General features: G+C 46.0%; 1 protein-coding gene across 2 annotated transcripts in view; it reads right to left on the bottom strand.

Moving 5' to 3' along the window:
* BUB1B (BUB1 mitotic checkpoint serine/threonine kinase B) overlaps positions 1-8,284 on the bottom strand; it is a 45,938-nt gene extending 37,654 nt beyond the window's left edge. Inside the window, exons 1-4 of one of the 2 annotated variants that reach the window (XM_075927082.2) lie at positions 8,128-8,284; positions 6,948-7,098; positions 5,599-5,658; positions 5,183-5,327 (exon numbers count right to left, since the gene is read on the bottom strand). In XM_075927082.2, the coding sequence (XP_075783197.1) occupies positions 5,183-5,327; positions 5,599-5,658; positions 6,948-7,087 (345 nt within the window). In that variant the 5' untranslated portion in view covers positions 7,088-7,098; positions 8,128-8,284. Of the gene's footprint in view, positions 1-5,182; positions 5,328-5,598; positions 5,659-6,947; positions 7,099-7,949; positions 8,107-8,127 lie in introns of those variants that run through there. The other variant, XM_006128647.5, reaches the window with a different exon arrangement.
* Positions 8,285-20,003: the final 11,719 nt, after the last annotated feature.

Genomic DNA, 20,003 nt, shown 5'->3' with positions numbered 1-20,003 from the left:
CAAACAATCGCATATAAAGGAATCCAATGCATCAGGGAAGGACAGACAAATAAGCAGTGGCAAATTTTTAAAGTGCTTCTACACAAATGCTAGGAGTCTGACTAATAAGATAGGTGAACTAGAGTACCTCATATTAAAGGAAGAGATTGATATAATAGGCATCACTGAAACCTGGTGGAACTAGGAAAATCTATGGGACACAATCATACCGGAATATAAAATATTTCGAAAGGATAGAGTAGGCTGGGTGGGTGGCAGAGTGGCACTGTATGTGAAAGATAATGTAGAATCAAATGAAATAAAAATATTAAATGAATCAACATGTTCAATAGAATCGCTATGGATAGTAATCCCATGCTCCAATAATAAGAAATTAGCAGTAGGGATATATTACCGACCACCTGACTAGGACAGCGATACTGACATTGAAATGCTGAAGGAGATTAGAGAGACTACCAAAATAAAGAACTCTATAATAATGGGGGATTTTAATTATCCCCATATTGACTGGATACATGTCACCTCAGGAAGAGAAGCAGAGATAAAATTTCTCAATGGCTTAAAGGACTGCTTCTTGGAGCAGCTAGTACAGGAACCCACAAGGGGAGAGGCAATTCTCGATTTAGTCCTGAGTGGAGCGTAGGATCAGGTCCAGGAGATAACCGTTACAGGATCACTTGGGAATAGTGACCATAATATAATAACATTTAACATTCCTGTGGTAGGTAGAACACCTCAGCAGTCCAGCACTCTGGCATTTAATTTCAAAAAGGGGAATTACACAAAAATGAGAAGGTTAGTTAAACAGAAATTAAAAGGCACAGTAACTAGAGCCAATGCCTGAAAGCTGCATGGAAACTTTTTAAAGACACCATAATAGAGGCCCAACTTAAATGTATACCCCAAATTAAAAAACATAGCAAGAGACCTAAAAAAGAGTCACCGTGGCTTAACCACCATGTAAAAGAAGCAGCGAGGGACAAAAAGGCATCTTTTAAGAAGTGGAAGTCCAATCCTAGTGAGATAAATAGAAAGGAACATAAACACTGTCAAATCAAGTGTAAAAATCTAATAAGAAAAGCAAAAAAAGATTGAGGAACAGCTAGCCAAAAACCTCAAAAAGAAATAACAAAATGTTTTTTTAAGTACATTAGAAGCAGGAAGCCTGCTAAAAAACCTGTGGGTCCCCTAGACGATCAAGATATAAAAGGAGCAATCAAGGACGATAAAGCCATTGTGGAGAAACTAAATGATTTCTTTGCTTCAGTCTTCATGGCTGAGGACATTAGGGAGATTCCCAAATCTGCACTGTCCTTTGTGGGTGATGAATCTGAGGAACTGTCCCGGATTGAAGTGTCTTTAGAGGAGGTTTTGGAACAAATAGAAAAACTTAATGTTAATAAATCTCTGGGACTGGATGACATTCATCCAAGGGTTCTAAAAGAACTCAAATGGGAAATTGCTGAACTATTATCTGTGGTTTGTAACCTATCCTTTAAATCTGCTTCTGTACCTAATGACTAGAAGGTAGCCAACATGACACCAATATTTAAAAAGGGCACTAGAGGCGATCCTGGCAATTACAGGCCAGTAAGTCTAACTTCAGTACCGGGCAAATTAGTTGAAACAATAGTAAAGAATAAAATTATGAGGCATGCAGAAGAAGATACTTTGTTGGACAAAAGTCAACATGGATTCTGTAAAGGGAAATCATGTCTTACTAATCTATTAGAGTTCTTTGAAGGGGTTAAACATGCAGACAAGGGAGATCCAGTAGATATAGTATACTTAGATTTTCAGAAAGCTTTTGACAAGGTCCCTCACCAAAGGCTCTTGTGTAAATTACATTGCCATGGGATAAGAGGGAAGGTCCTTTCTTGGATTGAGAACTGGTTAAAAGACAGGAAACAAAGGATAGGAATAAATGGTAAATTTTCAGAATGGAGAGGGGTAACTAGTGGTGTCCCCCAGGGGTCAGTCCTGGGACCAATCCTTTTCGACTTATTCATAAATGATCTGAAGAAAGGGGTAAACAGTGAGGTGGTAAAGTTTGCGGATGATACCAAACTGTTTAGGATAGTAAAGACAGAAGCAGACTATGAGGAACTCCAAAAAGATCTCACGATACTGACTGACTGGGCAACAAAATGGCAAATGAAATTTAACGTGGATAAGTGTAAAGTAATGCACATCCGGAAAAATAACCCAAACTATACGTAGTTAATTTGGCTATGACAAATCAGGAAAGAGATCTTGGAGTTATCGTGGATAGTTCTCTGAAAACTCCCACACAGTGTGCAGTGGCAGTCAAAAAGGCAAATAGGATGCTAGGAATTATTACGAAAGGGATAGAAAATAAGACACAGAATATCTTACTGTCCCTGTATAAAACTATCGTATGCCCACATCTTGAATACTGTGTACAGATGTGGTCTCCTCACCTCAAAAAAGATATTTTGGCCTTGGAAAGGGTTCAGAAAAGAGCAACTAAAGTGATTACGGGTTTGGAACAGGTCCCATATGAAGAGAGGTTAAAGCGACTGGGACCTTTCAGTTTAGAAAAGGAGACTGAGGGGGGATATGATAGAGGTATATAAAATCGTGAGTGGTGTGGAGAGGGCAGATAAAGAAAAGTTATTTATTAGTTCCCATAATAGAAGGACTAGAGGACACCAAATGAAATTAATGGTTAGCAGGTTTAGAACCAATAAAAGAAAGTTCTTCTTCACACAGCATGTAGTCAACCCGTGGAACTCCTTGCCAGAGGAGGCTGTGAAGGCTAGGACTATAACAGAGTTTAAAGAGAAGCTAGATAATTTCATGGAGGTTACATCCATAAAAGGCCATTAGCCAGGGGATAGAAGTGGTGTCCCTGGCCTCTGTTTGTCAGAGGCTGGAGAAGAATGACAGGAGACAAATCGCTGATTATTGTCTTCAGTTCACCCTCTCTGGGGCACCTGGTGCTGGCCACTGTCGCCAGAAAGGCTACTGGGCTAGATTGACCTTTGGTCTGACCCAGTACGGCCGTTCTTATGTTCTAGTGCTAATCTCAGACTTTGCCTTCCGGAAGAAAATCCAGTAAGTTCCTGAGGCATTTAGCAAGAAGAGCATGGACTGGATAGTGGTTAAGTGGACAGCTATGTGCATGTTTGTACTGTGGTGAGCTATCTGTGGGACCAGTATTTTTATCAGCATCTCTCAGCAAAATAAGCTATATTGACAAACCCCACATTTGCCTCCCTTCTGCTTCCACCCCTGCCCTCCCTGGTTCCAAGTGATCCCTGGTTTCTTTCCATTCTCAGCTGTCACCTCACCTAATCATCTTCTTCCTCTTCCCTAGAAACCTGGCTCCATTTCTCACTCCCTACAATCCATCTTCCCTTCACTGACCCTACTCTCCATCCAACCATCCTCTACCCCTCCCATTCAAAGCTTCAGCAGAGCTGATTTTCCCATGGAATTGATCTGGGCTTCTTTATGATCTGGTACATGCTGAGATCTCTTTCCTGCAATGAGGTGAGTAAGCATGATGTACTCTGAACCTCCTCCAGTGTGACAAACCAGGAATCCTTCCCTTCTCCTTTCATGGAGCCCCAAAAGAGAACAGCACTGGGTCTCTAGTCATCATGCAACTGTGTCAGTTGTTTATATTTCTTTGGCTTTACACATCACCAGCAGGAAGAAGGGCCATTGCAATGACCATGCAGAAGGAATAAGAGGCTAGATAGCCAGGCCTCAGCTTAGCTCCTTTAGGCACTAGAAGATACATTAATTTTATTGACAACTTGATCATGTTAGAAGTGCTTTCTCTTCCTGCTCCATTACCTTCCCATTACTGCTCTCCTTCCCCCATGCTATTGGCTCCTCTCTCCCACTTATCCCTTAGTTTTTGCTACTCCTCTCCTCCCCCACCTTCTCTTTGGCTGCCTCTAATTTTTATCTTAACAGCTGTTGCCTCCAACCCTGCCCTTTCATCCTTTTGCTGCTGTTTCCTCCCCGTCTGTTGTCCCCATCATTAGTTCTCCTCCTCCTGCTGCTACCACCCCTGCCCACCTCATCCCTCTTGACGACCCTGTGATCTTGTTCAAGAAGACTGCTGGTGCTTGGGGGGGTAAATTGGATCTGATGAGAAAGAGCTGGTCCAGTTGCTGTGGCAAGTGGTGAATCTGGCTAACAAGAATGTACTCCTTTGAATATAGCTCTCAGCCTCAAGAGGAAAGGCAAGGTTATTTTCACAGATTGCCACTGTGCGATCAGCAGGGAGTTCGGAGGCAGGGGGATGAGGATTATAACAAATCTGCTAAGCAGCCATCAAGGGGAGTTGGGGCTGGTGCCTGTAAGCACTGAGGAGAAAGCCACAGCCCAGACCAAACTACACTAACCCCTGTGGTGCAACCATCCACATAGGCTTTTTCCCTTATGCCTCCAACCCGGGAGGCAGCCATCCCACATGCTAGGAGGTGCTGAGTGGGGAAATGCAAAGCCCCGCTTCCAACAAGCATTCAGGGGTTTTTCCTCTTTGGCCCGGGATCTTGCTCTGCACCCCCACACCTCCACCTGACCAAAATACTCTGCCCCAATCTAAAGACGCCTCCCAGAGCCAGCATTCCCTTCTCCGCTCCAGCACTCTGACTCAGCTTGGAGTCCTTTCCTGCACCTAAATTCCCTCCCAGAGCTTCCACCTCTTACCCCCTTTCTACTCCCAAATCCCTTGATCCCAACCCAATGAAAGTGAGTGAGGATGGGGGAGAGCAAGTGATGGAGAGGGGAGGAGTGGAGTGGGGCCTCAGGGAAGAGTGGGGCTAGGCCTGGATTGCCCTGACATTTAGAAAGTGTTCTTGGGCATAAGAAGGGTGGAGACCACTATTCTAAGGAAAGATATGTCTATTTCAAAGACTATTTCTAATGAAATCCAGCTACAATTTCCAACCAGGCTGAGTGATACCAGAAGACTTTGGAAGATTCCAACAGCACAGTGGTCTTTGAATGATAGATTGGTACATAACACCTATATTGTGAAAAGCTCCCATGTGCCAGATGGGAAGCGAAGAGGGCTAATCCTAAATTTGCACTCGTAGCAGAGTCATAGAATGAACTGTGCAAACAAAAGCAGTTCACGCATTTTCTGAAGCTTTTGGATGTCACTGAATGTACCAAAGAAAATATCTAAAAAGATACTTACAAACTTGAGCCAGAGACTGAGGTAGCGAGGATCTTTGTAGTATCTCTTCTGCTCATTCAGTGTTTTTACAGCTCTCTCCAGCACTGCTGAGAGGTTGCTCTCTTTTCCACCTTGAGGGAATGTCTGCTCTGTCCATTTTATGTACCTGTAGATAATATAAAAATAGAGGCATCTAAAAATAGAGGCATCTTAATTTCTGTATATTATGGAGGCAAAAGAAAAATTAAGTTTATAGTAATGAGAAGAGACAGACCATAGATTATTATAACAAAAACATTTCTCTTTGTACACTTTCCCCCTTATCAATTGGCTCTCTGCTAACAAAACAAAAGCATTTTATTTCACTTCTTGGAAATTCTACAGTTTCACCTGGGAGCATTACAAGTTATACCACTATCAAAATGAATATAGCGTACCTGTCCCAAACATCTAATGGATCATCTCCAGAGTAAAAGCGGATTTCAGATTCAAATTCCCTAGAAAAGATATAACATGATACAGCAACTCAATAACTACAGATTAGTTAACTACAGTTAACATGGCAGAAAGCAAGATCTTGACCCCAATTCATGTTATTGTGAATAGTTTTTCATAGACCAACTAATTTATTTCTCCTACAATAGGACTCAATCCTGCTCCCAAAGGTATCAAGGAAATCAAATTATACTCTTAACCAAACTTGGACACAGTTTTCTAGTCCTTTGACATTTAACACCAAGAAGGCATTGGAACAGCATCTAAGTGCTTTTTTTCCCCCTAAAATTACTATCTGAAGAGTCACACAGTTCCACCGAAGAGAATTCTTATACCTTGCTGTGGAACATTACTGTACTAGGGAGGGGAAGATAACGAACTGACAGGTAGCCCATTTTGGTTGATTATTATAACAGACTTTTTTTTCCCTGACAAAATGCCCTCCCTCACTAGATATTAGGAGTTGCATCTTCCCCGTTCAGTGGTTTCACTTGGAAGATTACCAGAGGAAAACGGGTGAGGACAGACATGCTTCCTGTAATGTTCCTCTTTAGAAGAGGGTTCAGACAATTCTCCTTACAGCCTGCAGTTTAAAAGTTTTTCTACTGAACTGTGAAAGGAACTCCCACTTTCACCACCTCTTCATTTATACAGTGCATAAAAGGCAAATTGCCTGATAGCTTTAGTGTGATGCAACCATGCACAGCAGCATTAGTAAAGATTCAGATGTAGATGTTCTTTTGCTACTAGGGATGTTAAATTGTGTTTAATTGACTAGTCAATAAGGGGAGGAAAACTGCACAGCCGCAGCCGGCTTAGCTCCGAGCACTAGGAGCTAACCCCACTGCGGCTGCCTTTTAAACCCCACTGCGGCTGCCTTTTAAACCCCACTGCGGCTGCCTTTTAAGAGCCTCTAGGTTTTTAATACATTTAAAGAGCAGAGGTGTGGTGTCTGGGATGGGATGCGAGCCAGGAATCACACCCAGTCCCCTGCTACGCCTCTGCCTCCCTTGACTCTCCACGGAGATGGTGCTGGGTAGAGCCGGCTCCCCACCAGCACTGGCTCCTGCTCCCCCCACTAGCTGCTTCTGATAGGAGGCAGCAAGAGGGGGGAGCGTCTAGTCAAGTCACTACTCGACTATCTGATAAGCTTATATTTATTTGATAGTCAACTAGTCGTTTACATCCCTATCTGCTACTTCTACTCTTCTTATAGCTAGGGACTAGTGGTGGAAAGCCAATGGAAAGTACAGAAATACTGATGATGAAAATAGGTCAGTATTTTGCTTACTGTTTTTGCTGCTGAATAACTGTGTGGCTGGAAGTTTCCTGCTGAGCCAAGACTTCCTGGAGGGTAGACATGATTCTCCCCTGTCTCAGGGGCTGCACATTCTCTTTACTCAGCTCCCATTCGTTCCACTCCTGTGACATGGTGACCTCTCCTGAAACAGCACACACGAAAGTAAACAATAGAGAAAGGGTGGTCCAGGGCTTAGGGTGCTAGCCTGGGACTTACATGACAGACCCAATTCTCTGGTCTATCTCAGACTTCCCACAACCTCAAGCAAGTCATTTACTTCTCTGTGCCTTATTTCCCCATGGATAAAATGGATAACAGCACTCTTCAGTGTTGCATGTATCATGAGGATAACTGCATTAAAGATGGTTAGGCACTAACATGCTACAATGACAAGGGGCGGACCAGACAGATATAAGAGTCCATGGTATTCTATTAAAACTGCATCTTGAGAAGAGTGAGCATAAGAAAGAAGCCCTGGCTGGGATATAAACTAAATGAACAACCAACCTTAAGCGCCAGCTGAAATAGCACAGCCACAGTGGTTCTTCCACAGACTTGGCAGAATACTGTTTTATCGTTTTGACAGAGAATAGAGATGCATATTTTAAGCATTTTTCCTATTGACTAGCTCACATGTGTATTAAATGAGGGCTTAAGCATTTCGTTTGATTTTTAGTCATTTAGCTTTACACGGGTGCAAGACACGATGAGGGGAGGTCCGAGTGACCCCGAGCACTGAATGGCAGCAGGCATGGTGGGGCAAAAGGGCAAAGCTGTATAGCCGCTAAAACTCGCTCTGCACACCCCCGACTCCGAAGCGGCCAGGCGGTGCTTTTCTTGCTTCGCCTGCCCCAGGAGCCAGTGAGTGTCGATAGAAATAGGCTGCTGGGGAAGGCGAACTCCACCTTTGCGGGCTTTTACCAACAAAGAGCTCTAACGCCACCAAGCCTACAGCAGTGAGCAGCGGCCCCGGGGCGCGCCACAGACACTCACTGAAGGGGGAATCCGAGGCTCCGAGGCGGCTGGGAGACGCCCGAAGGCCCAGCGCTTCCCGACGGCCTCGGGACACCGCGCTGGCCGACCCCGCAGCCCTTCCGCACTTCCCGGGAGCAGCCTTCGGCAACTGCCGCGCCCGGCCAGGGCATCCGCCGCGGCAGCCGCGCTCGCTCACCTAGCGCGGCAGCCGCGGGACACGGGCACTGCTCGGCTTCTCCGCGGCTGAGTCCCAACAGCAACCAGCCGGCTCGTGCGCTCAGTTCCACAGTTTAAACTTCAACCGCCACCAACCTCGGTTCCATTGGCCAGTCCCTACTACTACGGACTTATCTGATTGGTCCTGCTGCGAGCCGGAAGTTTTGTTGCAGGATGATGCATGATGGGAGCTGTAGTTTCCTCTGGGTCTTGGCAGCCGGCCAAGTGTGGATTCCCATTCCCAATCCTAGCCCTGTGCAGTGAGAATGTTCCAGTGCCATAGTGTCCAACCAGTTCTGAAGCAGAGCACACTATGGCTTAGCACACTAGATTGGCATGATTTTCCAGAAATGCTTTAAACGGAAAAGTTTCCTACTTTAAAGTAGGAATAAGAGATCCTCCGGAATAGGGCTTTATTCCGGAGGATCGGGCCAGTCTAGACGCTTTTTTCTGGCTTTTCCCCAAACCGGAAAAAAGCAGCAGACATCTTTATTTAAATCCCGCTGGGGATATTTAAATCCCCCGCGGATTTCCCTATTCCGAAGTTTAAAATTAGCATGCCCCTTTCGAAAAAGGGGCCAGTGTAGACGTAGCCAGGATGTTATCTAGCAGTTAATTTACTAGTCAAGTAGTTGATGGAATTTCCATCGACTACTCGACTAGTCAATAGGCACTTCCACATTCTTCCTTTGAAATATATATCTTGTACATTTCAAAGGAGGAATGCAGAACTCCACGTGCAGCCCGGGGCCAGCAGTATGTCCTGCTGACTCTGGGCTGCACGTGGTGTGCCATCTATGAAATGTACAAGAGTCCCCAGCGAGTTCCACAGAAATGCCACAGGGAGCAACTCTGGGCTCTGCACGGCGCTGCCGCTTTGAAACACTGAGGTGGCGTTTCAAAGAAGCAGCACCGCACAGCTGAACAGAGGATCAGCTGTGCAGCACTGCTCCTTTCAACACCGCCTCGGCATTTCAAAGCAGTAGTGCCGCACAGCTGATCCCGGGCTCAGCTGTGTGTCACTGCAGCTTTGAAGTTCCCCATCTTCCCTGCCCCTTTGCTGCCTCTATCTGATAGAGGCTTCAAGGGGGGTGGAATCGACTAGTCAACTGACTATCCAATAAGTATTTTTTCTATCGGATAGTCGACTAGTCCTTAACTTTTTTAATTTATACGTACTGCTAGGCTCAGCTAGGCACATAGGGCTCAGGTCCCGAGAGTCACTGGTCATGATCAGGCCCTCAATCACAGGGACAGCATTGGCCCATGGGGTTCTCTGCCAGGGACATGCAAGCTGTACAGGCACATGGTGTAGCTTCCCTACACCCCTTAGCTAAAACTGTGGAGGGGGATAAGTGGGGAAGGAGGACCATGGGGTGTATGGAGCTGACAGGATGAAGCCAGGAGGTAGGCAAGAGAAATAGGATGACTGAAAAAAAAGGGGGGAGGGTTCTGGCACTTGATCTACCATGCAAACACACCATGACTGTTAAATATTGTGTCCTAATTTGGGTACCCGCGACAAGTATTTCACTACCTTGGCTGGGTATTTGTTTGTTTGAGGTGGATGAACATATCACAGTACAAGAAAAATAATTTGTTGGATTTTTTTTTAATTTGAGTCTAAAGATTTTATATTATTGTCACAATGCAGTGGGATAGCTAATGTTAAAAGCTTCTGTGTCCAGTTACATATGCTGCAGTGTTCCCATTTCTACAGATAATAGATCAAAACTGTTGAAAATACACCAGCTGTCTATGCACCAACAATCAAGTTCACCATGCATATGTGAGAAGTTTGAAATATGCAAGAATAAATAAATGAGTGATGTTATCAGTCTTATGTATAATTGTGTTCTCTCTTTGGATAAGAGGTCTCTCTCTGGATCAGAAAGTATGGGGCATGTCCCCATAGGAGGGTATGACTGGGGCCAGATCCAGCCCCTATAAAAACAGGGAAGGAATTCTACCCAGCTCTAGCTGCAGGGCCCCTACCCTTGGCTGGTAGGGTCCCAGGCAGAGCCTCTGCCAGCTCCTAACCACAGCTCAGTCCTCTTAACTCAGTTTACATCTTCCCTCCCAGAGCTGCAGTCCCACTCCTGGTTATAGGTATTCTTATCTCAAACCAGACTTGATCTTTTTCTGATGTGGGCCTATCATATTTGTCTTCACCCTTTCCCCACAGTTCTTTGTTTCTAGGTTTCTTCATCCTCTTAGGATGGGGAGTCAATTTTAAAAGACTTAGATCAGTGATGGGTAAATACCGGCCTTCAGGCCTGATCCATTTTGCCAGGGTTAACCCCTGGCAGGCCACCACTGGAGCTACGGGCGCTTGCAGGCATGGTGATCCACAGCCAATGGGAGTTGCAAGCACCTGTACAGGTAAATATAGTGAAGCTGGCCTATCAGGAACTAACCCTGGTGAAGCACCACCATCTTATTGTCCACCCCAGCCTTAGATCAACTGTTTAGAGTAAGAATTTGCATGTAACAAGTTTCTTAGTGTATTAGGATTAATCCTCTACCTTCGGTACATCGATGACATCTTTATGATCTGGGCGCATGGCCAAGAAACACTGGAGATATTCCACAGAGATTTCAACAACCTACACCCCACCATCAACCTCAGCCTGGACCATTCTACACGAGAGATCCACTTCCTGGACACCACAGTACAAATCAACAATGGAAAATTAGACACCACTCTCTACAGAAAACCCACCGACTCATACAGTTACCTACATGCTTCCAGCTCCCATCCAGAACACACCACAAGATCCATCGTCTATAGCCAAGCCCTTCGATACAACCGCATCTGCTCTAATCCCACTGACAGAGACCAGAAGCTTCAGGATCTCTACCAAGCATTTATAAACCTCAACTACCCACCCAGAGAAATAAAAAAGCAAATTGAAAGAGCCAGACGAATACCTAGAAACCATCTACTTCAAGATAGACCCAAGAAAACCAACAATAGAACACCACTTGTCATCACCTACAACCCCCAACTTAAACCTGTCCAACACATTATCAATAAACTGCAGCCTATACTGGAACAGGATACCATACTCAAAGAGGCTCTGGGAGACAGACCCATAGTCTCCTATAGACAACCACCTAACCTCAAGATGATTCTTACCAACCACCACAGGACATACCACACTAATACCAACCCTGGTACCTTCCCTTGCAACAAACCCCGTTGCCAGCTTTGTCCACATATTCATTCTGCTGATACCATTATTGGACCTAACCAAGTGAGTTATAAGATCAAGAACACATATTCCTGCGCATCCAGAAATATAATCTATGCTATCATGTGCCGAAAGTGTCCGTCTGCTATGTACATTGGACAAACATCTCAGACACTTCGCCAAAGGATTAATGCCCACAAAACAGATATCAGACAAGATCACAAAGAAAAAACAGTTTCTTGCCATTTTAACCAGAAAGGACACTCTCTCAATGACTTAACCACCTGCATTCTGCTACAAAGACCTTTTACATCTGCACTTGAAAGGGAATCCTCTGAACTGTCATTCATGTTAAAATTCGACACTTTCCAAAAAGGACTCAACAAACACTTGAACTATCTCACCCATTACCGAGATAGTTTCCCCAATTATCACAAACATCCAACTCTCCCTACCTCTAATATCATCAATTCACAGACACTTACCTTCCTTCCTTCCCCCCCCCCCCCCTGCATCCCCCTCCTGTTCTGCAATGTGATTTGTCCTTTTCATATTTGTTCATTTTTTAAATTGTATCCTTTGGTATATATGGTTGTGACTACTTTCTTCCACTATTTGATCTGAGGAAGTGGGTCTGGCCCACGAAAGCTCATCATCTAATAAACCATCTTGTTAGTCTTTAAAGAGCTACATTGTCCTGCATTTTGCTTCAGCTACCCCAGACTAACACGGCTACATTTCTATCAGGATTAACTAGTGTGTTTTGTTTATTTTGTGTTAGTAATTTACGTTGCTATGTCTGTTTTCAATTGCAACCATTTAAGCCTACTTTTTATACTTAATAAAGACACTTTTGTTTATTTTCAAGCTTAATGTAAATTATTGTTACCTGGAGAGGGAACAACCACTGTGCATCTTTCTCTTTCATTGATAAAATGGGCTGAACTTATGTGTTTCTTCTGTGTAAAACTGAATAAGATGGATTTATTTGGGGTTTTAGTACTTTTTTGGGAATTGGTTTCCTGTGTGCTATTAGCAGCCTTACAGCTGAGCCCTCCCACAGTTGAGCTGGTTCATTGTCTGTGTTGCTCTGGAAGAGGGGAGAGGGGGACACACCAGATGATCTGGCCCAGCAGGACAGGATGGTAGGGAGTCACAAAGGGCAAGAAGTTGGGCATTAGTGGCTTGATCAACATACCAGAGGACACCCCCAAAGGGATTTCTGTGATCCAGCCCATCGCAACTAGTTTCCACATTTCCCCCAGAACCTTGAGCCCCCTTATGGAATGAAGAATAGAACTCAGAGAAGGAAAATACCTGGGAATATCCAGGCTCACTACTAGTGCAGGACTGTTCCCTCTCCTGTGCTTTTCTAGTGTAATATTCTCAATGACATTCACATATATGATCGACTTAAAAAACAGCAAATGGTCTGGTAGCACTTTATAGACTAACAAAACAAGTAGATGGTATCATGAGCTTTCGTGGCACAGCCCACTTCTTCAGATGACTGGAGTTAGTCACGCTCCACTCCACTGCAGAATTGAAGTGTAAGTGCTATTATTTGCATTATTGTCAGTGACTCTTTGGATTTGTCCGTGACAGTTAAACTAATAATAAATCCTAATACAAACGAGCAGCTTAAAGGCTGCATAGATAAAGGTTTCCATTAGTATGGAAGACACATTGCTTTCCAAGCCATGTTAACAAAGGTAAGTGCTGTAATCACTGACAGCCAAAAAGCAGCAACATTACGTAACAACCCTCACTTTATATTACACTCCATACATTTCCTCCTCCTCATGAAGCAGGCATATCTTCCATTGGAAAGACACTGTCCTCTTCAGCACACTCAACGCCTTGTATTTCAGGGGAAATGAGATGATTTGGAGCCTTGGTACAGCTTAGATTACTCATAAATCCATGTTGTAAACACTCTGAATTACCAAAAATTAAAGCAGTTCTACAGCCTGGCAAGAAAGGGACATGGGCCTTACCTAAACTGCTGTACACAGAAAACCAAGACAATTAACCATTTCAAATATGAAAAATTATGAACATACATAATAGTATGGTGTGGACTGTTCATCACAGCATTATGATTGTATTGAGGGCTTGTGATTTCAATAGAGGCAGTTTTCTCTGGTTTGAAAGACAGAAAACAACATTGGCAAGGAGTCCTGTGGCACCTGATAGACTAACTGAAGTGTAGGAGCATAAGCTTTCGTGGGCAAAGACCCACTTCGTCAGATGCATGTAGTGGAAATTTCCAGAGGCAGGTATAAATATGCAGGCCAGAATCAGGCTGGAGATGACGAGGTGGATCCAATCAAGGAGGATGAGGCCCACTTCTAGTAAATGGGTTACTAGAAGTGGGCCTCATCCTCCTTGATTGGATCCACCTCGTCATCTCCAGCCTGATTCTGGCCTGCATATTTATACCTGCCTCTGGAAATTTCCACTACATGCATCTGACGAAGTGGGTCTTTGCCCACGAAAGCTTATGCTCCTACACTTCAGTTAGTCTATCAGGTGCCATAGGACTCCTCGCCGCTTTTGCAGATTCAGACTAACACGGCTACCCCTCTGATAGAAAACAACATGTTTTTACACTGGTGCAGTACATCTGCAGTAGGGGATCTGATTTTCCACTACTTTGCCACTTGCATAGCCATTTACATTTGTGCAACGTCAATGTAAGGTGGTACAAAATGCAACAGTTCATTCTGGCACTATTTTAGACCCTCCCTGAACTGTTTTGATCATGGCTAAATTGAGGCAATCCAGGACTCTAGATCCAGCATGACAGAAGGCCCCATGTGGCTTCTCACCATGCACTCTTTCTCTCCTCTCAGTCTTTGTGTGCACTAGAGAGCTTACAACACTGCAGCTGTACCAATCCAGCTGCACTTCTGTAAGATTTCTGGTGTACCTGCTCTATGCCAAAGGGAGAGAGCTTTCCTGTCAACATAATTAATCCATCCCTGAAGACAGCAGTAGCTAAGTCAGTGGAAGAAGTTCCCACTAGCATAGCTCTGCCCACACCAACGTTTATGTCAGTGTGACTTATGTTGCCGAGAGGGGTGTTTTTTCTTACTCTTAAGCAACATAAATTATACCAATGTAAGTGATGGTGTAGACATAGCCTCAGAGAGGCAGAGCAGCTGCATGGGGCCTCTTTCCAGCTTGTTTCCAGGAATGACCTTCATTTGAGAGCAGTGTGTCTACACTACAGGGTTTAGATCAAAATAAACTATGCAAATTGAGCTACGTCAATTGCGTATCTTATTTCAAAATACAGGCAGTCCCCGGGTTACGTACAAGATAGGGACTGTAGGTTTGTTCTTAAGTTGAATCTGTGTGTAAGTCGGAACTGGCGTCCAGATTCAGCCGCTGCTGAAACTGACCGCCAGTTCTGACTTACATACAGAATCAACTTAAGAACCCCAAGCGTCCCCAAGTCATCTGCTGCTGAAACTGATCAGCAGCTGATTCCAGGAAGCCCGGGGCAGAGCAACTCTGCCTCGGGCTTCCTGTAGTCAGCGCTGGTCAGTTTCAGCAGAAGCTGACTTGGGGACGCCTGGGGCAGAGCAGCTGGGGTGCTGCTGGGTTGCTCCAGTAGCGCTGCTCCTCGGTGCTACTGGACCAACCCAGCAGCACCCCATCTGCTCTGCCCCAGGCGTCCTGATTCAGCCACTGCTCTGAATCGGCAGCGCCCAGCTGCTCTGCCCCAGGGTCCAAAACAAAAGCCTGGTCTGCTGGGGGGGGGGGCACACTAGCTGCGCCCCCCCCCCCAGCAGACCAGGGACACGGGGGGGGCAGCGGCAGCGGGGTGCCGCGCCTCTGAGGCTTTGCTCTGGCAAAGCCTCAGAGGCGCGGGACCCCCCCGCGGCTGCGGCTTCAGTCCCGGTGCCTGTGGTTTGCTGGGGATAGTCCCCAGCAGACCACAGGCACCGGGACTGAAGCCGCAGCCGCGGGGGGGTCCCGCACCTCTGAGGCTTTGCCAGAGCAAAGCCTCAGAGGCGCGGGGAACCGCCGCTGCTGCCGCTTCAGTCCCGGTGCCTGTGGTCTGCTGGGGACGGTCCCCAGCAGACCACGGGCACCCGGACTGAAGCGGCAGCCACGGCGGTTCCCCGCGCTTCTGAGGCTTTGCTCTGGCAAAGCCTCAGAAGTGCGGGAACCCGCCCGGTGCCCCTGGTCTGCTGGAGACCGTCTCCAGCAGACCAGGGGCACCGGAGCAGCTTACGAACGGGGCTTTCTCGCCCCGGAGCTCCGGGGCGAGAAAGCTCCGTTCGTAAGTGCAGATCCGACATAAGTCGGATCCGCGTAAGTCGGGGACTGCCTGTAGCTTATTTTGAAATAGGGAATGTCTACACAGCTCTTATTTCGAAATAGATCACTCTTCCTCTGACTTCCCTTACTCCTCATACAATGAAGGTTACAGGAGTCAGAGTAAGTAGTCCTCCAACTTGACAGTATTTTGACACTATTTCAAAAAAACTGCCTGCTGTGTAGACACAGACTAAATTATTTCAGAATAGTGCTAGTTATTTTGAAATAGTGTTGCAGTGTAGACTAAGAGGGCAGCAAGATCACATTCAGCACTTACCCCAGAATCCTAGGTGAATGGGACAGGCCTACTATGTAAATGCCACCAGTTGGGATGGTGCTGGCAGAATCCCCAGAACAATGAGTCTTGCTGTTAACACCACAGTGAGGTACAAAGGGGGCATTCACACTTCTCAGAACCTTTGTTTTAAGCTGTCTAGAAACTTGGGCAGGTGTCCTTACATCATTACACTCAAGTATTTTCCAAGCTTTTCTTCCTAAAGGATGAGGACTGGAAACTTGTTTTTTGAAAAATTACAGATGAGATTGTGATGTAAAATAAGTCAGTTATGCTTATGTCTTAATCTATCCTGCATTGTCCACAGGTGAAAATAGAATACAAGGTGCAGGACAGTGGAGTGCAGTTACATTGGCATAGCTTGACTGCATGAAAACAGTACAGGTCCCTCATTTAAAGTTTCTTCTGAATGTATGAAATCTTTATTCTTCACCTTCATCTCCAAACTGGTTTGCTAATTTGTCTTCTCTAATTTAGTTGTTTGTCAGTTGAAAAAACTGTCCTCAACTAGATTAAAAAATAGAAATGGCCACTAGATGATGATGTAGCACAGTTTTTCCTTCACATGATGAATGTGATTGCCAGACTAAAGAGATAAATAGAACTTTATTTTAGGATGGCACAATATCCTCAAAAACTGAAACAGACTATGTCCGTGAAAGGCTAGCAACACCTTTATACTCAAGTGCTGTTCACTGTGATAGTGCCCTTGTCCAAAACAATCATTAAGACTAAGACTGTCAAGTCTCATGGACCAGATGCCATTGCTGCAAATGGTGTTCAGTATGGGAGAGTTGGCAACACTAATTAAGACAGATAGCAAATGCCTAATGCACATATACTTGAAGAATTAAAGAGAATATGTAGAATATTTGTGACCAAAAGTAGGAAGTTTTATCCCATCATCTTAGTTATTTGCATATTTTAAGGGCACTACAGGCAGTCCCCGGGTTACGTCAGTCCGACTTAAGTCGGACCCCTAGATATGAAAGGGGGGCCCCCGCTAGTGTGGGGTGCCTCCCCCACTGTCGCTGCCTCCGGCGGTGCGGGGGGCGCTTCCCCCCAGCAGACCAGGGAGACGCGGAGTGGCTTTTCTCGCCACGGAGGACGCGGGTGGCGAGACCACGGCGCGTCTCGGCAGTCCCGCCGCCCGCGTCCTCCGCGGCGAGAAAAGCCGCTCCGCGTCTCCCTGGTCTGCTGGGGGAGGGGGGCGCAGCTAGACCAGGCTTTTCTCCCCCCAGCAGACCAGGCTTTTCTCGCCAACGCCTGGGGTAGAGCAGCTGGGGGGCTGCCGGGTTGGTCCCCGCAGTGCCGAGGTGCGGCGCTGCGAGGACCTACCTGGCAGCGCCCCAGCTGCTCTGTCCCAGGCGTCCAGATTCAGCCACTGTTGAAACTGATCAGTGGCTGATTCCAGGAAGCCCGGGGCAGAGCAGCTCTGCCTCGGGCTTCCTGTAGTCAGCCGCTGGTCAGTTTCAGCAGCTGCTGACTTGGGAACACCTGGGGCAGAGCAGCTGGGGTGCTGCCGGGTTGGTCCAGTAGTGCCGAGGAGCAGCGCTGTGGGACCAACCCAACAGCACCCCAGCTGCTCTGCCCCAGGCGTGTCCGATTCAGCCGCTGCTGGTCAGTTTCAACAGCGGCTGAATCTGGACGCCAGTTCCGACTTACATACAAATTCAACTTAAGAACAAACCTACGGTCCCTATCTTGTACGTAACCCGGGGCTGCCTGTATATGTACACACTCTATGCTTGCTGGAATAAATGACAGAGACAAACTTCCTCAGATACTAATTACAGTAACAGAATTTCAGGGGTTCTAGAAGAGCATTTTAGAAAAGACAACCAGAACGAGGCAGATGGTAGACAAAAGAAACTGCAAATAGACATTTTTCTTGATTTAGATAGAGATTAAATATTAGGGATATGATTCATTTTTATAAAGTTTGATTTGATATTCAAATCCTGTTTTTCAGAAGGTATTTGGAATCCCACAAATAGTTATGTCCTAAAAAGTATGGATTTCAGATAGTTTCAATGTAAGTTTAAAGCTCCTGTTTGTTAGTGTATATTTCTATTATAAATATTAAAAGAATGTTAAGATTGAAAATATTCAAAAGACATGAAATTCCAGAATTAAGATTGCTTGTACAACTTTACCTTAGCTCCCCTGTGGGTTTGCATTATGATACAATGTTTAATTATATAATTATATGTTATTTTTCCCACAGGACTGCTGCATCATTCAGTGCACAGAATTGATAAAGCTCACTATATAGGTAGCTATCCAATATTTCTTTGTATTCTTACCATCCAATGTCTTCTTCATTCAGTGTATTGTCCCTTGAATTATTAACTGTACTCTATGCAACTCCTCCATTTAATACAGAATTTTTTATTTACTTACGGGCTTTTCTATGTTCTCATCATAGTGTCACCGGTTTATAGGAGGAGAGCTGAGCCCCAGAGATTAAAGTCAAAATTGTCAGTAGCAACAACTAAATTGAGGTGCCCAATTTCAGAAACTTAGGGTCTCATTTTTCAGAGTCCTTAGTATTTTATGTTCAAAGCTTCCACTGACTTCAGCTGCAGCAGCTGTGAATGCTCAGCACTTTGCAGATCAATCCCCAACATATTAAACTGGGCACCCAGAGAATAAATGTCCACTGTGAAGTTTGTTTTGCGTGATTGGCTGTGCATTCCATGCTAGCCCTCATAGATTTAATGGGGCCTAATGTGATAGGCCAGTTAGGTGGCATGACCTGTGAGAGCGAGGGCCAGAGTTATTTATGAGTGAAGCCCCGCTGGGAAAAGGACTAGGATAGCACAATAAAGCCAGGAAGCTGAAGCAGGAGGGGACTATAGGACAAGGAGGCTGTAGTCATTCCCTGGAATGAGGGAGGTTGTCAGAGATAAGGAGGAAATGCAGGGAGAGAGTAAGACCTGAGCTCTTATTCTGGGGTAAGGAAGCTAAGTGGGGGTGCAGTAACTATGGGGAGTAGAGCAAGATCCCAGGGTAAACCCACATACAAGCAAAGGAAAAGAGAGGCTGCAAGGAAAGAAGGGAAACATGGAAAGAGAAGCTATGTCTACACAATAGCGTTATTTCAGAATAACTGACGTTATTCCAAAATAAAAAAGTCCGCATCTACACACAAGCAGGTATTTTGACATAATGTCAAAATAATGTCGAGCTGGAGGACTGCTTACTCTGACTCTTGTAACTCTCATTGTATGAGGAGTAAGGGAAGTTGGGGGAAGAGTGCTCTATCTTGAAATAACTGCTGTGAAGACAGTGTCAAAAAGTTGAAATACAGGCAGTCCCCGACTTACGCGGATCCGACTTACCAGCAGACCAGGGAGATGGGGAGCAAAGCCTGGGAGCACACCAGCAGTGGGACAGCCGCGGCGCGCCTGGACTGTCCCGCTGCCCGCGTGCTCTGCGGCTTTGCTCCACGTCTCCCAGGTCAGCAGACCAGGGAGACGGAGCAAAGCCGTGGAGGACTTGGGCGGTCCCGCCACCCCCGTCTCCCTGGTCTGCTGGGGGCGGGTGCAGCTAGTGCCCCCCCCCCAGCAGACCAGGCTTTTCTTACCTACCCCTGGGGTAGAGCATCTGGGGGCTGCCGGGTTGGTCCCGCAGCGCCGCTCCGGACCAACCCGGCAGCACCCCAGCTGCTCTGCCCCAGGCGTCCTGATTCAGCCGCTGCTGGTCAGTTTCAGCAGCGGCTGAATCAGGACGCCTGGGGCAGAGCTGCTGGGGTGTTGCTGGGTTGCTCCAGTAGCGCCAAGGAGCCGCGCTACTGGAACAACCAAGCAGCACCCCAGCTGCTCTGCCCCAGGCGTCCCCAAGTCAGCCGCTGCTGAAACTGACCAGTGGCTGACTACAGGAAGCCCGAGGCAGAGTTGCTCTGCCCTGGGCTTCCTGGAATCAGCCGCTGATCAGTTTCAGCAGCAGCTGACTTGGGGACGCCTGGGTTTCTTAAGTTGAATCTGTATGTAAGTCAGAACTGGCATCCAGATTCAGCCACGGTTGAAACTG

The sequence above is a fragment of the Pelodiscus sinensis genome, chromosome 5 (assembly GCF_052426305.1).
Source record: "Pelodiscus sinensis isolate ZL-2025 chromosome 5, ASM5242630v1, whole genome shotgun sequence".
Lineage (NCBI taxonomy): Eukaryota > Metazoa > Chordata > Testudines > Trionychidae > Pelodiscus > Pelodiscus sinensis.
The sequence above is the reverse complement of the archived record's forward strand: the minus strand, read 5'-3'. Positions and strand labels throughout refer to the sequence as shown.